Here is an 18347-nt window from a genome sequence, read left to right on the forward strand (position 1 = left end):
CTGTTCAGTGTCTGTTTTCGAGCAGGATGCGCTCGCTCCTTCCTTAGGGACCCCACATTTTATTTGCCCTCATCCGACCTTTCTTTCTCGTATCTTCTCTTGGCTGACATCTCCATGACATTCAGGTCTCATCTCCAACTCAGCTAATCCTTTCCTGATCAAAGCTAATCCCCCCAACCAACGTCAGGCTACTTCACTACTTTTTTCCTTCATAGCAGTTATCACCTTGTGTATTTATTTGTTTAAAAGCCTGTTTTCTGTCTCCCTTCACTAGACTGGGAGCTATCTCTCTGCTTTATTCTCCTCTCTAATGCTGGTGCCTAGTACAGAGTGACAGATTAGGTACTCCACAAATAGCCCTTGAATATTTTTTTTTTTATTTTCACCTGAGGACACTTTTGCATTTATCTTCAGATAGAGTGGGAGGGAGAGAGGGAGGAAGAGAGGGAGAGAAACATCGATGCGAGAGAGACACATCGAGTGGTTGCCACCCACACGACCCCAACCAGGGCCAGGGACAAACTGCAACTGAGGTATGTGCCCTTAGTGGGAGCCGAACCCGGTCTCTCCGGTCTGCGGGCTGACGCTCTAACCACTGAGCCAAACCAGCCAGGGCCAACCCTCGAATATTTAATGAAGGAGCAATTCCTGTCACCAAAGGAGTTTGGAAGTGGAGTCTCCCTCACTGGATCTCTGGATCGTGCCAGAAAAAATGCTGCTAAATTCATGCTGTTTGAATTCATCTCTTTGACGAGATTCCATTTCTTTTTTTTTTTAGATTATACTGCCCCTTTCAAACAGGTTTCTTTTGCAATCTTTCAAGCCTCAACTCCAAGCCCTACTCTCACCTTTTGGCTTAAAAGCACACTACAAATGAATTCTGTAGATAGCAAAGATGATCACAAGTTGATTTAATCAGAGTGCACTTCACTCCAGCCTCCTGTCGTAAATGTGTATGGAAAGCACCTTGTCCTGTGGCTCATCGTGACAGCTGGGGCTCAGATTACATTTCCCCCCTGTCCTCCATGCCTACTGTACCCTAGCGCTGGAGAGTGAACTGTCTCACCCTCTCAGTCCAAGGAAAATGTGGCGTTGGCCATGAGCTACAGCAGGTGTCTGCTGGGGCAGGCTTTTAATAACATCCTCTTGTAGTCAAGGGAGCAGCCGTAGCAGAATTTCCTTTAGCACCAATAGGCAGTCTTTCCTGAGGTTACCATGGGGACCTGGAGTTTCAGAGCAATTTTGGGGAAGAACATTGGAAGGAAATTGAGGGGCAAAATGTTAACACAGTCACACTGTTCTAGCACACACCATCTAGGACTATGGGCGATGGATGAGTCACTCCCCCCTCAAGGCCTACAGAGTGTAGAGCTGTGTGTGACTTCCTTGGTGTCCTGAACTCAGATTACAGGAAAGATCAGGCTTGAGTCCTTAGTCCCCATTACAGATGTGCTTTTGTTAATTACTTGCTCTGTGGCCTTGGGGAAGTCGCTTAACCTCTCTGGGCCTTGGTTGCCTTAAGCATTATTTTTTTTTTAAAAATTATTGATTGATTTCTTTAGAGAGAGAGGAAGGGAGAGAGAGACACACACATTGATTTGTTATTCTACTCATTTATGCATTTGTTGGTTGATTCTTGTATGCACCCTGACGGGATTGAACCCACAACCTTGGTGTGTCGGGATGATGTTCTAGCCAACTGAGCTACCCAGCCAGGACAAGAGTTATTTAGAAAGAGCTCAAATGAGATTGCATATGTGTGTGTGTGTGTGTGTGTGTGTGTGAGAGAGAGAGAGAGAAAGAGAGAGAGAGAGAGAGACAGACAGACAGACAGACAGAGACAGAGAGACAGAGACAGAGAGAGAGAGAGAGGATGTTTCATGCTGAGAGCTGTAAAGTGCTTTAAGTAGCTAACACTTAAACTATGTGCCTAATATATGCCAGATGGTCCTTCTAAGCCTTTATGTGAATTAACCTATTTAATCCTCAAAACAACAAGATAAACTAGATTCTCTTCATATTACAGGTGGGGAAACAGTGAATTAAAGTAATTTACCCAAAGCCACAAAGCCAGTGAGGCAGGATTTGAATCCAGGTAATCCACTCAAGGCAGTTGCCATCGTTCATTTTATGCAGTTCTCAGTTCCCGCTAACACCAGGAGGCGATCTCTATTGTGGAGCCAGAGTGGAGCATCCAGCTCCCCCATGGTCTGGGCAAAGTGTCCTTTAAAGCTGTTTACCCGAAGTAACCTACCTTGTGGTTACTGCAAAGAACATTTATCAGTGAACTTCAAACTGAGAACTTGAGATTTACTGGAGAGTTTGTTTAAAAAAAAAAAAGAACAGACGCTCAGACCCCTGTCTGAGAGATGCTGATTCAGGAAGCACACTGGTTGGGCTTCAGTTGTGATAACAGAAGTCACTCTTGCAACTTGATGCTGCAGGGAATTTGGTTCAAGGTCACAGAAAAGGGAAGCAGACATTTGGGGAAGGGTCATGAGGTATAGCAGCCAGAGATGCCTCACTTCCGTCCCTTGGTGCCCAGGCCCATGAATTCTGGCAGCACTGTCACTGCTCAGAGCGCACACTACATCCTACAGGACAGAACTCCAATGCCACCAGGTGGTGTCTCCAGGCTGGTGCTGTGCCTCAGCCTTCAATGGGCCATTCATTCTACCAACCCAGAAGCCCAGCTCGTCTGGGTTAAGGAGACCAGAGAGAAGCGTGGGGCTCCACCAGCACATGGACTCCCTTCTATCGCTGTAAATTGATTCATGATCAAAAGCAATGTTGGCTTTGGGTCCGTTACTTTAACTCACTGTATGTAGTCACATGAATCCTCAGTGCCAATTTCCAGAGACTGTGACATTCCATTTCAGCTTCCTATAATCTGACAGTGGCTCTGTTTCCGGATAAACACCTCAGTGAATAATCATCCTGCTTGTTCCTAATGCTTTTAAACGTCAGGTGAACTTATATATGGCTGGGATTTTTATTTCAAAGCTTGAAACCCAAGATACACATCTTAAATATCTAAGGCATTAGGCATTTTAAAGTAAACAAAGTTGCAAAAAAAAGATTGCTGAACTTGATTCAATAATTACCTCATTACAGGAAAGAATTATTCTGGTCAGTTCCGAGCAACAGCAATCCTTACAGGAATTAAACCAGAATAAAGATGTATGTTTGGACTCTTCACCAAGCACTGAAGGAGAAGCCAGGAGTTGTTTCATATGATTATCTCAGGGTTAAAAAAAAAGAGAGAGAGATAGTGCTTATTTTTTTAAATGCCATTTTTTATTCTTTAATTGAATTTATTGGGATGACATCAGTTCCTAAAACCATACAGGTTTCAAGTGTACAACTCAATAAATGTTGTTTTAAAGGGGTTCCTTCTGCTTTCCCACCCTCTTATCTCTGTCACCTAATTGACTTTGCCATCTATTGAAGTTCTAGGCTTCTTGGCAACTTGTAACAACGAACAAAGCAATTTGGTTCCATCTTTATGGAGGGCAATCCAGATATTTAAATCTAAAAATGATCTATGAGCATACCCTTTGGCCTAGTAATTCCCCGTGGAGGACTCGATCCTACAGATACACTGCGCTTATGTAAGATGATGGACAAACAGAATTCGTCAGTGTAGCACTGTGGACAACAACAAAAGACTGGAAACCACCTAGGGGCTTGTCCATGGGAACTGATGAAATGAGTGATGATACGACTGGAGAAGAAAATATAAAACTAGGAATATAAATGAAGAAAGTTACATTTCTTAAGCTAAGTGGTGGCTTTTTAATTCTCTCATCTTAAGTGTATGTAATATTCTTTCACATGCATTAAATATTTAAGTTTTAAAAAGCAAATGAGAAAGAGGGTATTACAAGAGAAACAGGAGAGGGTAATGGGGGGAAAATGGTGGGGAAGGAGACTTGACTTTGGGTGGTGAACACACAATACAATCTTTAGATGATGAATTATGGAATTCCGCACCTGAAACCTATATCATTTTATTAACCAGTGTTACCCCAATAAGTTCAGTAAAAAAAAAAAGAAAAGAAAAAAAAAACAAAGCTACCATATGACACACACATTAAAAAGGAGAGACAATATAAATGTATTTGTTTGTATTTGTACAGAATATCTAAAAGAATATCCAATATCCAAAGACACTGGGAACATTGGTTGCCTCTGGAGACAATGGGGTGGCTGATGTCCGAAGGGGAGGGAAATGTCACTGCATACTCTTCTGTGCTTTTAAGAGTTGTGAGCCCTGTGCACATATTACATATTAAAAATTGAAATAAAAAATGAATAAATCACACCTTTGCTCACACATTTACCCATACAACTTAAAAAAAAAAAAGTTTAAAGAATTTTTTTTTTAACAGACACAGCTTTTGACAGGTACAGCCTCAGGGGCGGTCTGTAGTGCAAGTTGCACTGACCTACAGCAGGAAAAGCCAAGATGCCTGAGACACACTGACAGAACTTGTTTTTAAGATTTTTAAAGTTGACTTTTAGAGAGAGAGGAAGGGAGAGGGAGAGAGAGAAACATCAATCGGCTGCCTCCTGCATGCCCCCTGCCAGGGATTGAGCCCCCAACTGGGCATGTGCCCTGACTGCAACCTTTTGGTGCACAGGATGACGGTCAACCACCTGAGCAACGCTGGCCAGGGCCACACTGACAGAACTCACAGGTGATGTTCAGGTGACAAGAGACTGAGGAATGAGGAAAAATGCCCCAAGTTGTTTTTCTGTTGCACTGTTCTCAGCCATTTGTTCAACAGTTCTAACCTTTGATTTGGCTGCTGTGAGTAAGTGTGAGACCTTTAAGCAGACGAGGAAGCTGTGTGTGTTGGTAAGGGGTGTGTTTTGGACCATATGTGGCTTTGACCTGAAATTTGAGTGCAGAAAGGTTCAGGAAGTCCGTGAGCTCATGCAAAGAGAGAAAACCTTCTTAGTAGCTCTTCCTTGATTTCTTTAAAGAATTTGAAAGTAACAGCTTGCAGGAACCCATAATGATGGCTAACATTTATTGGGTGCTCATTTTGTAGTAGGCACTGCTCAAGCTGATTGTTGTGGATAAAATACTAGTCCTCACAACAACCCTATGAAGTAGGGATTATTGTTATCCCTATTTTCAGATAGGAAAACAGGCACAGGCAACTTGTCCGAAGGAGTGCAATGAGTACAAAGAGGAATAGGATTTGAAGCTGGGTCTGATTCCAGAATGACTACATCATAGATCCAGACACACTGGAATAAGTCCAAAGGCAAAATCAGGGTATGACTACTCACGCTGGTCTCGAAATTGAGCAACAGGGTGCGATATAGAAGTGAGCACCCAGCACAGCAATGGGGTGGTCTGTCTTTGGCATGTGGGTGTCTTCAATAATGGAGAACCTCGAACCACCAGATGAGATTTAGGGCATAATCTTGTAGGAAAAAGGGGGCTTTGGTGGCAAGCTGCTAAACGGGAAGGGTGGGGAAAACTAGCATTTGCAGAGTGTCCTTGGACAGTGGTTGGCAGGCTGGGGTTGACGGGAGAGGGAGGAGACCAGCGGGGAAAGGGCTCCACTTGCAGACGGAGGGAGGTCAGGACTAGGGAGCTGCTGTGGAAAGGGGAGGAAGGATGGATCTGGCAGGTTCTGTTTCGAGGATTTGGTAGGGTTCATAGGAGTTGAAGGTTGAAAAGGAATCAAGGAGAAAATAACATGCTTAATATGCTCTGTCATCCAGGGATGGGTTGAGGGGCTTCGTCCTACCTTTACATTCAGGTGCATTTACTGTTCCACCAGGTACTCTGCTCAGGGCTCCCATTGTCTCATTTGTCCACCAAGATAGTTCTTCCAGAAGGTATAGCAGAGGTTGTCAATTCCCCTCCCCTACAGTTCCTCAGTCCCTGTTGCCACATCTGCTCTGGGCATCTTGACATGGTGTGTGTGTGATGTGCCTTGGAGGAGACCATGATCAGAGTGTCAAACGCTTGAAGACCCAGTGGAGATGCGATGCTGAGCAGCAAAATTGTTGGAGAACTCAAAAAGTCCATTTTCTTGGAAATCACTTATGAGGAAAGATGAATCTAGCGAAATAGTCCTTTTCAGTGCAGGTGTCCCTGAAAGGTAGTTTTAAAACTTTTTTGTTGTTGTTGTTTTTAATATGTGATTAGTAATAGCTTTGTCGGAAAAACAAAGAGTCAAGTCTACAAAACAGATATTCTAGGGCAGTATTTTTCAGATTATGCTCTACAAGGCACTAGGACTTCTAAGGAACTCTCCTAGAAGCCTCTTCAAGAAGAGGTTAATAGGTCATAATAATTGATAAATGCTTATTGAACTTTAATTAGACCATGAGTCACTATGCTATGTCTTGGTGTGCATGTTCTCATTTAATCCTCCCAGTTAGGTGCTACCATTCCATCTTCACTCGCAAAGAAGCTGATGCTCAAAGAGGTCACCTGGATACTAAGTGGACAAAGTGGGATTCAGCCCCTGGGCTGTTTGACTTTGGAGCCTTTGACAGGCAAGGATATAGCTACTCTCCTCCCCACCATGTTGCCAACCATGCCCTCCCTCCACCAGAACAGAAACTCGCCACACTTTGATGGTCTTCTTTAAGTCTTGAGGTCTTGTGTTCCCTCTGTACAGGGGTTTTAAAATTTAATGACTGCATTCTGCTCTCTCGGTACACAAGGGGGAGCATTTAGCACAGGAATGGGAGTAAGATCACCTTAGGGAGCGAGTATTCAGCCCCCCCACTCCATCTGAACCATTTGAAAGCAAGTTGCAGACATTATGAAACTTAATCTAGAAATACTTCAGCAGGATTTCTTAAGAATAAAGACATTTTTGGTCTAATAACAATATTATGATCATGTCCAAGAAGTTTGACATTGATGCAACAATATTAACTAATACACAGTTTGTATTCAAATTCCTCCAAATATCCCCAAGTTGTCCTTTATTGCTTTTTTTATCTTCGAATCCAGAATAATTTTGAATGTGTTTTCCTTGGAAGGCAGCTATGCTCACTACTATGTTGCCAACGTCAACTGAATGTGTTCTCTTTATATTCATTAGATAATGGTCATTTTTCTGGAATATTTTGCTGCAAAATGTTTATAATATTTACTGGGTTAATATTTCATGAAGCTGATTTGCCATTATTATATTATTATTATTGGGTTTTTTTTTTAAATCCTCACCTGAGCATATTTTTCCATTTATCTTCAGATAGAATGGGAGGGAGGAAGAGAGAGAGAGAGAGAGAGAGAGAGAGAGAGAGATATCAATGTGAGAAGGACACTTTGACTGGTTGCCACCTGCAAACCCCAACTGGGGCCTGGGATAAACTGCAACTGAGGTACATGCCCTTTGTTGGAACTGAACCCGGGACTCCCTGGCCAGGGCTGATTTGCCACTATTTATTAATCAGTTTCTCTTTGGTTGTTACTGTCATAAATATAACATGGAGCTAAGTGTGACTTTCCCCCTCAATTTTGATTTGGGCATCAGTTCAATAGTTGTCAGATTCTAAAGTGAGAATGAGACTGACCGTCACACATGGAATTCACCAAGTGTCACAGATCAGGTTCCCAGGAAAAGACTCTGTGATGGAGATACGTATACAGGAGGTTTACTGGGGAATGTCTGGGGATCAGCACCTATGGGGGAGTAAAGGAAGTAGGACTGGGCTGATTGAACTTGGACACAAAGGCCTCTGCTGACCCTCCACTGGCTCTGGAGCTGAGGTGGTCTTGCAGAGTTGTCCCCTGTTGAGGCCAGGAGGCCGGGTCTTTATGCCTCTATGTGGACCAGTCAAGGATGCACATTGCCCCAGGGAAGGGGACATGACCTTGGTTGAGATAGCTCTCTTGCTTAGAGCAGTTTTCAGAGAGACTCAGAGTGGGAATGAGGGCCTAAGTGCTGAGGGCAGATCGGGGCAGATACCCCAGCATCCCCCATACCACGGCATTCTCATGACCCTGTTGTCAAAGTCTTAGACCTCCAGAGCCAGACTGAATACACAAGCAGGGGGAGGGGGTAAGGAGATGCCACGGGAGAGAGCACTGCATGTTGTGACTTCCCCCTCGATCCCCAGGGGAAAGGCTGGGGTGCTGGTCCTCCTCTGACAGCGTGTGATAGGGGCTTCCTTTGGACCACCTACTGAGCTTGGAAAATAGCTTCTACAGTTGTGGCAAAGAACTGGCTCGAGTGTCCTGTGACAGCAGATCACAGAGGGCAGGATTTCATTCAGGGTTTGCTGGGGCAAATGATACGAATGTGGACCCCCTGGGAAAGAGAACTAGATTAGAACCATTTGAAAAAATAATTTAAAAAATTATTTTAGACTCACAAGAATTTGCAAAAATAAAACAGAGTTCTTGTGTGCCCTTCACCCAGCTTTCTCCAGTAACATCTTAAAACTATAGCACATTTTCAAAACTAGCAAAATGACATTGACATTGGTACAATGCTATGAACTGAGCTACAGACTTTACTTGGTTTTCATCAATTTTTATATGCACCGTGTGTGTGTGTTACTATGACATTTTATCACACGGATTGATTTGTGAACTTGTAGAATCACCTCCACCACAATCAGGACACGGAATTGCTCCATTACTGTGAAGAAACTCTCCTGCCCCACCTTTGCAACCAGACTGTTCAGCCAACCCTGTCCCCTGGCAACCACTGAACTATTCTCCGTCACTAATTTTATCATTTCAAGAGTGTTCTGTAATGGGATTTGCAGTATGTAACCTGTTGAGAATTGCTTTATTTTTTAAAATTCAGCAGAACATCCTTGAGTTTCATTCCTGTGGTTGTGTGTATCAATAGTTCATTCTTTTTTATTTCTATTCAGTTGTATACCCATGCACAGTTTATTTCTCCCTTCCCAACAGGAGTCATTTAAGTCCTGCTCAAGAGGCTCCTCTGGGAGGGTGAGAGGGACTCAAACAATCATGTCTGAACGGAGAGGGTTGCCAGGGAATGAGGGGCAGAGCAGGGGAGTGGTAGGTGGGAGGAAATGCTTCTCCCTTGTCCTGAGAATTAAAAATGGAGAGGTCCGGCCCTGGCCGGTTTGGCTCAGCGTTTGGAGCGTTGGCCTGTGGACCAGACAGTCCTGGGTTCGGTTCCCGCTAGGGGCACATACCAAAAAAAAAAAAAAAAAAAAGGAGAGGTCCGCAAGGATGGGCATCTCCAAATATTCCATGAAAAGTGCCACAAGAGAAAAGCATTTTTATACAGTGGAAAAGTGAGAAAGAAGTCAGCTTTCAACAGTAGTACTGCTGGTGGAAATAGAGTTCTTCTGCAGAATCATGAGACTCCTTTTGGGGGACACAGCATAGGAGGATGAGGTGTAATGGTAAGATTAATTGGAGCAAAATGAAGGATTGCTCCTGGATGCCTGGTGTCTCATCCATGACCAGATGGCTCAGTTCCACCTCAGTTTGGAACAAGTCTAGTCTCTGGGGCTGCAAGTCCGTCCTTGTCCTCACCAAGCCCACAAGGACCAGGGCCCAGATATGCACAACTTCTCTGTGTCTTATTCCCCCATCTGCACCTCCCGGCCCTGACTGGTGCTGCAACTTGGGCTGGTGCAGCTCTAGGCCCACAGGGCTGGTAGGCTGCTACGTGCTATGGAGAGGGAGCAGGGAGAGGGAGCAGTGTGGAAGCAAACAAGCAAACAAGCAAACTGCTACTGAGCTGGGCCTTTGTTAAGCTTTGATTATATTATCTTGGGCTTGGGAGAGAGGAGTCTTTCTTTCAAACTAATCAGTCTCTTTCCTAATTCTTCATGGGCTTTTGCTGGGTCCTCCCCTTTCCAATCCAGTTCTCTCAGATTCTCCCAGGCTAGACTCCACCCCTTTATGTCACCATTTTGGCATCTACTGCACATGCCCCAAACCTTTACTCTCATCTGGTTTCTACTGTGCATGCACTTACCTCCCCCGTGCCATCTTGGTTTCTACAGCTCTGCGCCTTACAAAGGAATTCCCCCCACTGTTTATTCCTCCCCCTGATAATCCTACTGTAGGGGTGGGGGGCTGGTTGTCCCCCAGGGAGATTGGAAAGCTGATTCTTACAGCCTGAATTTGGGGATTTAGTAACCTTAGCTTGGATGCGGCTGTCCCCTGGGAAGCCTATGAATCCTATGACTTCCTAGTGAATCAGGCTTCATGTCTGATTCAGCTCCCTAGTTTATTAGGCTTAATGTCTGATTCCATTTGCTCCCTTCCTTTATTAATAACTAGCTAGCTACCTATGCTAACAGTAGCAGTCATAAACCAATTACAGGTTTCCAGACAGACCACTTATGTCTTTGCCTTCCGTCCATTTTGACGTGGGATCCAAAACAGCAGCTAGTGAGTGAGGAGAAGGTGCGGAGGCCAGTAGAAGAGGAAATTGACTGCGTATAAGTCCCTGTCCATCCCTGCCCTTCACTCAACTGCAGGCTGTAGCTGAGAAGGGGCGGAAATCTGTGGAGTAAAAACGGAATTGTTAACTAACATAATGAACTGACACAATGAATGACTCTATGAAGACCAGGTTTGGGACTTGATGGGACGGTCAGACTGTCACCTGAAAGTGAGCAGGGTGGGCAGAGTACTGCAATAGTAGTCATCTAGAGTCACGGGCAAGCTTCTTTCCTCTTCCTGCCGCCCCCGACCCCGCAAAAGTAAAACTGAATACATTTTCAAAGGATGGGGAGAGAAAAACAGTGTGTTTTGATTATGTCCACACAGCAGTTACATAAATAACTTAGAAATAAACATCTACATATAAGCCTTTTTTATAGCATAATTTCCTTGGAGCAAATTCCTGGGAATGAGGTTAATAGGTTAAAGGGCATGGTTATATTTACGGTTCTTAAAACATATTGCCAAATTGCTTTCCTAAGGGTTTGTACCAATTTACATTTCCACCAGATGTTGCATGAAAGTTTTATCACATATTTAATGGTACAGGATAATAGCATAAGATTGTTTGTTAACGTAATGGGGCTTAAATATCATTTGATGTTTGGAATAATTTTTCAAGTGCTTTTATAATATGACAATTTCTGCATTAGGTGTTTGAGCAATGTCTTTAAACTTGGCATTAATATCTTGAGTATAGAATATTGCTAAGGGTCTGATTTTATAAATTAATTACTGGCTGTTTGTATATGGTTTCCAGAGGGTTCCCTGGAGCATTTAGAAGACCAAATCCTGTAGGATTTGTGGAGAAGGAAGAAAGGGAGAGGGCCAGAACAGCAGTGACTACCAGAGCCAGATTCAAGAACTACGAGTGGGAGGTAAACAGATGAAGCAAGAAAGGAGATGGCCACGAGGTCCGCAGAGGAGGTGGGGAAGGCCTCAGGAGACAGTCCGGCACGAGCCCCCAACAAGGCAGTGGGGACTATGCCTTCCCCCATTATCAGTCCATTAAAGTTTTATTTATGTATTTATTGTAAAAAACACAACATTTACTATCTTTTTAAAATATGTTTCTAAAATTGATTTTTAGATAGGGGAAGGAAGAGAGAGATAAAAACATCAATGAAAGAGGAACATAGATTGGCCGCCTCCTGCACGCCCCTCACTGGGGATCGAGTCCACAACCTGGGCATGTACCCTGACCAGGAATCCAACCGGGACCTCTCAGGCCATGGGACACCGCTCAATCCACTGAGCCACACCAGCCTGGCAACATTTACTATCTTAATTATTTTTAAGTGTACAGCTCAGTAGTGTCAATGATGTGAAACAGATCTCCAGAACCTCTTCATCTTGTGAAACGAAAGAACAACATCCCTTTTCCCCCTTCCCCAGCACTTGGTAGCCCCATTTTACTTAATGTTTCTATGAGTTTGACTACTCAGATGCCTCACATAGTGGAATCATGCAGGATTTGTCTTCTTGGGACTGGCTTATTTTACTTAATGTGCTCAAGGTTCATCCATGTTTCCTGGCTCTTGACAGGATTTTCTTCCTTTTTAAGGCTGACTAACATTCCACTGGGCGTATAAACCACATTTTGTTTATCCACTCATCTGTTGATAGATATTTGGGTTGCTTCCACCTCTTGGCTATTGTGAATAGTGCTGCTATGAACATGGGTGTGCAAATACCTCCTTGAGAGCCTGAGTTCAGTTCTTTTGTACGTATACCCAGAAGTAAGATGGCTGGGTCACATGGCAGTTCTATTTTCAATTTTTTGAGGAACTTCCATACTGTTTTCCATAGTGGTTGCAGCATTTTGCAATCCCATCAGCAGTGCACAAGGGTTCCAATTTCTCCACAGCCTCACCAACACATTATTTTCTGTTGTGTCTTTTTGTTTTTATTTCATTTTTAAATAGTAGCCATTCAAATGGGTGTGAAGTGGTATCTCGTGGTTTTGACTTTCATTTCCCTGATGACTATTGATACTGAGCATTTTTCATATGCTTGTATATTATCTTTGAAGAAAAGTTTATTCAAGTCCTTTGCCTATTTATTTATCTGTCTTTACCTGAGGGCATTTTTGCATTTATCTTCAGATAGAGCGGGAGGGAGAGAGGGGGGAAGAGAGAGAGAAACATTGATGTGAGAGAGACACATTGACTGGTTGTCACCCATATGACCCCAACTGGGGCCATGGACAAATTGCAACCAAGGTACGTGCCCCTAGTGGGAACAGAACCCAGGACTCTGGTCCGTGGGCCGACACTCTAACTGCTGAGCCAAACTGGCCAGCCTTTGCCTATTTTTAAATCAGGTTATTTAATTTTTGTTCTTGAGTTATAGGTGTTCTTTATCTATTCTGGATATTAACTCCTTATCAGATATGATTTGCATATATTTTTTTCCATTCCATAAGCTGTCCTTTCACTTTGTTGATTGTATCTTTGGATGCACAAATATTTTTAAGTTTGATATAATACATTTGCCTATTTTTGTTTCTGTTGTTTGTGCTTTTTGGTGTCATATTCAAGAGATCATCGCCAAGTCCAAAGTCATAGAGCTTTTCTCCTACGTTTTCTTCTAGGAGTTTAATAATTTAGGTCTTATATTTAAGTGGAATAAGTTAATTTTTGTATATGGTGTAAGATAAGGCTCCGACTTCATTCTTTTGCCAGTGGGTATCAAGTTTTCCCAACACCATTTGTTGAACAGACTGCTCTTTTTCCGTTGAGCGGTATTGGCAACCTTGTCTAAGATCATCAATTATTATTTTTATTTTCTTATTGATGTAAAAATAATTACAAGGTCACAAAATTCTTCTATTGTAAGGTAGATTTGGGGGCCTATAATGACCTTTAGAATGAGGTGGAGAGGTCAAAATAAAAACATTATAATGTAATTAAAACTTTGAATCAATTGGATGGGAACCTAGTAGTACCTTTTTAAAAGATGTCATCAATGCCAAGAGGCAGCAGTTAGTGAACATAACTAATTCACCCAGCAAGTGATTATTGAGTGCTTACTATTGGCACTAACCAGGCCAAGAGAATACAGGTTTGTATAAGAGACAAGTCCTGCCCTGACCAGTGTGGCTCAGTTTGTTGGGAGCGTCGTCCTGTGCACCAAAAGGTGGCTGGTTTGATTCCCAGTCAGGGCACATACCTAGGTTGTGGGTTTGATCCCTGGTGGGGGGGTGTGCAAGAGGCAACCAGTCGGTGTTTCTCTCATACCTCTCTCTCTCCTTCCCTTCCCCTCTCTAAAATCAGGTGAGGATTAAAAAAGAGAGAGAGACAATTTCCTGCTAGGTGTGTTTCTGTGTAGAATCTCATTTTCTGTGAAGAGCATCAACAAAAATGTCTGTGCCTACCCTCCCTCTGCTAGGGGTTTGGAGAGGCATAAGGGACTATGAGTCGCTGCCCTGGCCCTCAAGGGTCCATGTGAGCTTATTTTTATCATGGTCCCAGACCCCCTCTGTGTCCACTAGTCTTTGCTAAGGGCTGATACCTGATGAGACAAACCCATTTTCTGGCTCATAGAATGAAGGGAATGAGGCCTTAAAGGCTGAAGGCTGGTCCAGATCCCTGAAGGAGGGAGTCAGTGTTCCATCGCAAGCTGCTCTCTGTGGGGCTGTTCTGTGTTTCCCTGGATGCATCCCATTCTGATGGAAACCAAAGGGCTGTTGTTTCAATAGCCTCAATGCTCCATTCAAGAAACAGAAAATAGGATAAAAAGAAATAGTGCTTTTGTAAGTCACAGACCAGCAGACAGAGACATTCAATAGCACCCTCATTTGGGCTGAACAATGGCAATTGTGTATGAGTTCACAGAATGCTTTGTTGAACAGTTGCTCGGCTAGGTGTTTTATTTCTTTTTAATGGAGTGGGTATGCATGGGTGAATTGGAGTCTCTTTTGCATCCACTGTTCCCTCAGCGCAGCTTCTCTTGACTCTGCTATGAAGAGTTTTCAGCACCAATGAGAGGTGTATCAGATTTATATGAGAAACCCAGGTGTAATGTTCAGTGTCATAAACAAATTATTTATGCTTACGTTAACTTCCCTTTAACCTGTGAATGGGTTTCACTCCATAATGTAGGTCCAATCTTTTTTTTTTTTCTTTATTGATTTTTAGAGAGAGAGGAAGGGAGAGAGAGAGAGAGAGAGAGAGACAGAATCATCAATGAGAGAGAACCCTGACTGGCTGCCCCCTGCACACCTGCCCACTGGGGACCAGGCCCAACTACTGAGCAACACCAGCCAGGCGGTCTAATTTTTTTAAAAAAACTTTTAACTTGGGAATGTTTTAGATTTGCAGAAAAGTTGCAGAGTTTCCATATATCCCTCACCAAGTTTCGTTTTCCCCTAAGGTCAACATCTTATATTAACATGGCACTTTGTCAAAACTAAGCAACCAACATTGATGTGTTACCATTAGCTAAACTCGAGACTTCATTTGGAGTTCACCAGTTTTTTGCTTATTGATAGTTTTTTTTTAATTTATTTTTTTGTTTTATCCTCAACTGAGGACATTTTTCCATTTTTGGTTCAGATAAAGTGGAAGGGAAAGAGAGAGAGAGAAACATTGACGTGAAAGGGACACATCGAGTGGCCGCCTCCTGCACGACCCAACCAGGGCTGGGGACAAAATGCAACCGAGGTTCGTGCCCTTAGCAGGAACTGAACCCGGGTCTCTCTGGACCGCAGGCCGACGCTCTAACTGCTGAGCCAAACCAGCCAGGGCCTTATTGATAGTTTTATTATTTCCTTCATGCCTTCTACATTTATTAATTAAAATTCCACTGTAAGGAAGAGTTGTCTCTATTTATTTATTTATATTAGAAGGGGCTTATGCATATTTATTTTTATTATGTGTTGTAATCTAATATAATTATTATTTATTTTGCTGTCAAATTATTCTAGCTTTGGCCACTTAGGAGTTTAATCAGGTTGGCTCCTGCATCCTTTCAACATGCCTCATCATTTTTGAATACTTTCTTCTTTCGGCACTTCCTTTGTGTTCTAGATTTATTTTGTATTTTCCTTCCTCTCACCTTGGAATCAACCTTTTCTCCAAAAATCACTGGTTCCTTTTATTGGAGAAATCAAGATCTTGGTGGTGGGTGTGCTCATTGTTCCTGGAGCATCATTGCTTTTAGGTCCTCTCAGTGGACAAGAAATACTTGTATGTATATGGAACATACACATTTATTTCAATATATATCTGTGTAAATACTAAAAGCCATAATGAATACATTCATTTTTAAGGTAAATGCATAAGTATCATTAAAGCAGGCTTCCGTTTGTCTTCCAATAACAAGTAGGTCCATTACAATATTGCAGAGCCAATAATACTTGTTTACTTTCAGTTTTATGTTATGATTCAGATAGCTGAGGTTATCAGAGAAGAGACCTCACCATCACCTTTCAATTTGTTTCAATTCAATAGCTACTTAAGAGCACTAAGTACCATGTATCTTAGAACAGGGGGGTGAGTCACATCATCTACTTAATGCTGAAGTACCACACTATTTTACTTATCCGTATAAATAACAGCAGGAATTACAATGCTTATTATGGGCTAGCAACTGTGATAAGTTTGTTACATACATCATCTCATTTAATCTTCACAACAGCTCTGCAACAGTAGAGCATGCCAACTAAGCACAGAGGTTCTAGAATTATATTGATTTGGGTCCAAATGCCAGTTCTGTTAGTCTTGTGAAGTTCCTTAACTTCTCTGTGCTTTCATTTCTTCACGGGTAAAATGGGAGTGATAATAGTAACCACATCTTGGGGTTGTTGAGAGGATTAAATGAGATAATATATGCGACATGCTTAGCTCAGTATCTGGCACATGGAAAGTGTTCCACAAATGCCGGCTGCTTCCTCTTAATTTGCTCTTCTAGGGGACATTTTAAGTCCTGCAGCATCAAATTATGCATCCAGCACAGAGGTAGAAGGAGTTCTCCAGGCTGAGCCCCTGCCTTTTAGGAGCAGGCAATCAGAGACAGCTATGAGCACACACACAGGATTCAGAGACAGCAAATGCGGTCCTCCAAATGGCTCTGTTCCTTTTATGGTCCAAGCACAGTAAACCCATGTTCTCATTTCCTTTTCCACTGAAATAGCCATCTTTGCTCCCTGAAGAAGCCCTGGATGATTATAGTTCCTTAGATGCCCTAAAATTCTCAGGAGAGAGGAATTTTTTTTTTTTTTAACAAGCAGAGCTTGGAGCTAGAAGACAAAAGGTTAAATTCTCTTAAGCTACAACAATGTAACTCATTTCCTGTTTTTCTCAACTGTCTAGACACAGATCTCATAAGCATTAGCCATGAATCCCACCATCAGGTTAAAAATAGAAGGTTTAAATATGAAATGCTGTGGTGAAGGAAAGATTGTAGGTTTCTTACCTTCATCCACAAAATGACTACTTTGAAACCGGATTTTTTGGTCTTTGTTGTTAGCTTTTCCATAAATGCTATGAAGCTGTATTTCAATAGCAGGAAGAGAGATCCTTTTTTTCTTAAGAATATATTTGTCCCTTGATAAAGTTAATGAAATTTCTCCCCTAGATTTTAAAAGCCACTTGGAAACATATGTTATATTAGCTTCTCTTAACAAGGAATGTGATCACACTTTAAAATTTTCAGGTTATTGCTCAGATCAACATTTAGTCCAAAATAAATTTTGTGACAAAAAATGAATATAGATTTGACCTGTTCATATTTCTGCGTTTTGCTTCCATAAAGTTGTCTGATCTTTTCTTTTGAACATATAATTTTTTTTTGGAAAACACATTTTTAAAGATTCCTTCAATAATCCATGGGCAGTGCTACACAGTACAGGGATCTCTCATGCTGAGTTTCCCAAATTTATTTGGAGCTCTTTCATCATAATAAGCCCATTAATGCCCCCCAAAAACGTATTTCTTGGAATACCAGTATAGGAAATGTGAATTGGATACCTCTATGATTTTTATTTTTGGTTTTAGAATCATGTGAGATTATGTCTCTTCTCAGTGTACTTATGTGTGGCATTGGAGTGGAGCTGGGGACAATGATGACAAGAGCTGGTCAGGTTAGAGGGTTTTTTTTTTAATCTTTATTGTTGAATGTAGAATGTATTACAGATGTTCCACATTTTTTCCCCCATTGACTCCCTCCTCCCCACTCCCGCCTCCCTCCCGCCTTTCCCCACACTATTGTCTGTGTCCATTGGTTATGCATATAAGTTCTTTGGTTTATTTCTTCCCACCCCCCAGCCCCTTTCCCTTTGAGGTTTGTCAGTTTAGCGATAAATTTGTACTTCTTAATCCCTTCACCTTTTTCACCCATTCCCCCAAACCCCCTCCCATCTGGCAACCAACAAGATGTAGGTTAGAGGGTTTTTAAACAGGTATAGGGAAGTGGCCCACACTGGGATAAAGTCTACAGTGTTGGCCTTCTTATTGCTTCTTACAGTCTACGAAATGACCACATACTACATTTAACAATTATATTAAGGACCTGTTTTGTCAGACTCATAGGCTGTAGGGATACAATGTTAGATAAGGCACAATCCTAATCGATGTCTCTCTCTCTCACATCATTGTTTCTCTCTCTCTCTCTTCCTCTCTTCCAGTCTCTCTAAAAATCAATCGGAAACATATCTTCAGGTGAGGATTAATGAAAAAAAAAAAAAGACAATCCTTGTGGTCATGGAGTTTACAATTTAGAAGGGAATACATTAAAAACAAACAAATGAAATCATTACAAGTTGTAATAGTGTCACCAAGGAGATACAGGATTGAGATATAGAACAATGGATTTGGGATGGAGAGGGGAAAGTCCAGATTCCTACTTGCGGGGGGTAGGAAAGGAAGGGTTCCTTAAGTAGGTGACACTTAAGACCCGGTGATGAGCCCTGGCCGGTTTG

The 18347-nt window shown here is 42.3% G+C and overlaps 1 protein-coding gene across 1 annotated transcript in view; it reads left to right on the forward strand.

The window, feature by feature from the left end:
- NTAQ1 (N-terminal glutamine amidase 1) overlaps positions 1-11239 on the forward strand; it is a 42292-nt gene extending 31053 nt beyond the window's left edge. The window contains exon 6 of the mRNA XM_036264114.1: positions 11187-11239. Within this exon, the coding sequence (XP_036120007.1) occupies positions 11187-11224 (38 nt within the window). The 3' untranslated portion in view covers positions 11225-11239. The remainder of the gene's footprint in view (positions 1-11186) is intronic.
- The last annotated feature ends 7108 nt before the right edge of the window (positions 11240-18347 follow it).

The sequence above is a fragment of the Molossus molossus genome, unplaced genomic scaffold (genome assembly GCF_014108415.1).
Source record: "Molossus molossus isolate mMolMol1 unplaced genomic scaffold, mMolMol1.p scaffold_m16_p_16, whole genome shotgun sequence".
Lineage (NCBI taxonomy): Eukaryota > Metazoa > Chordata > Mammalia > Chiroptera > Molossidae > Molossus > Molossus molossus.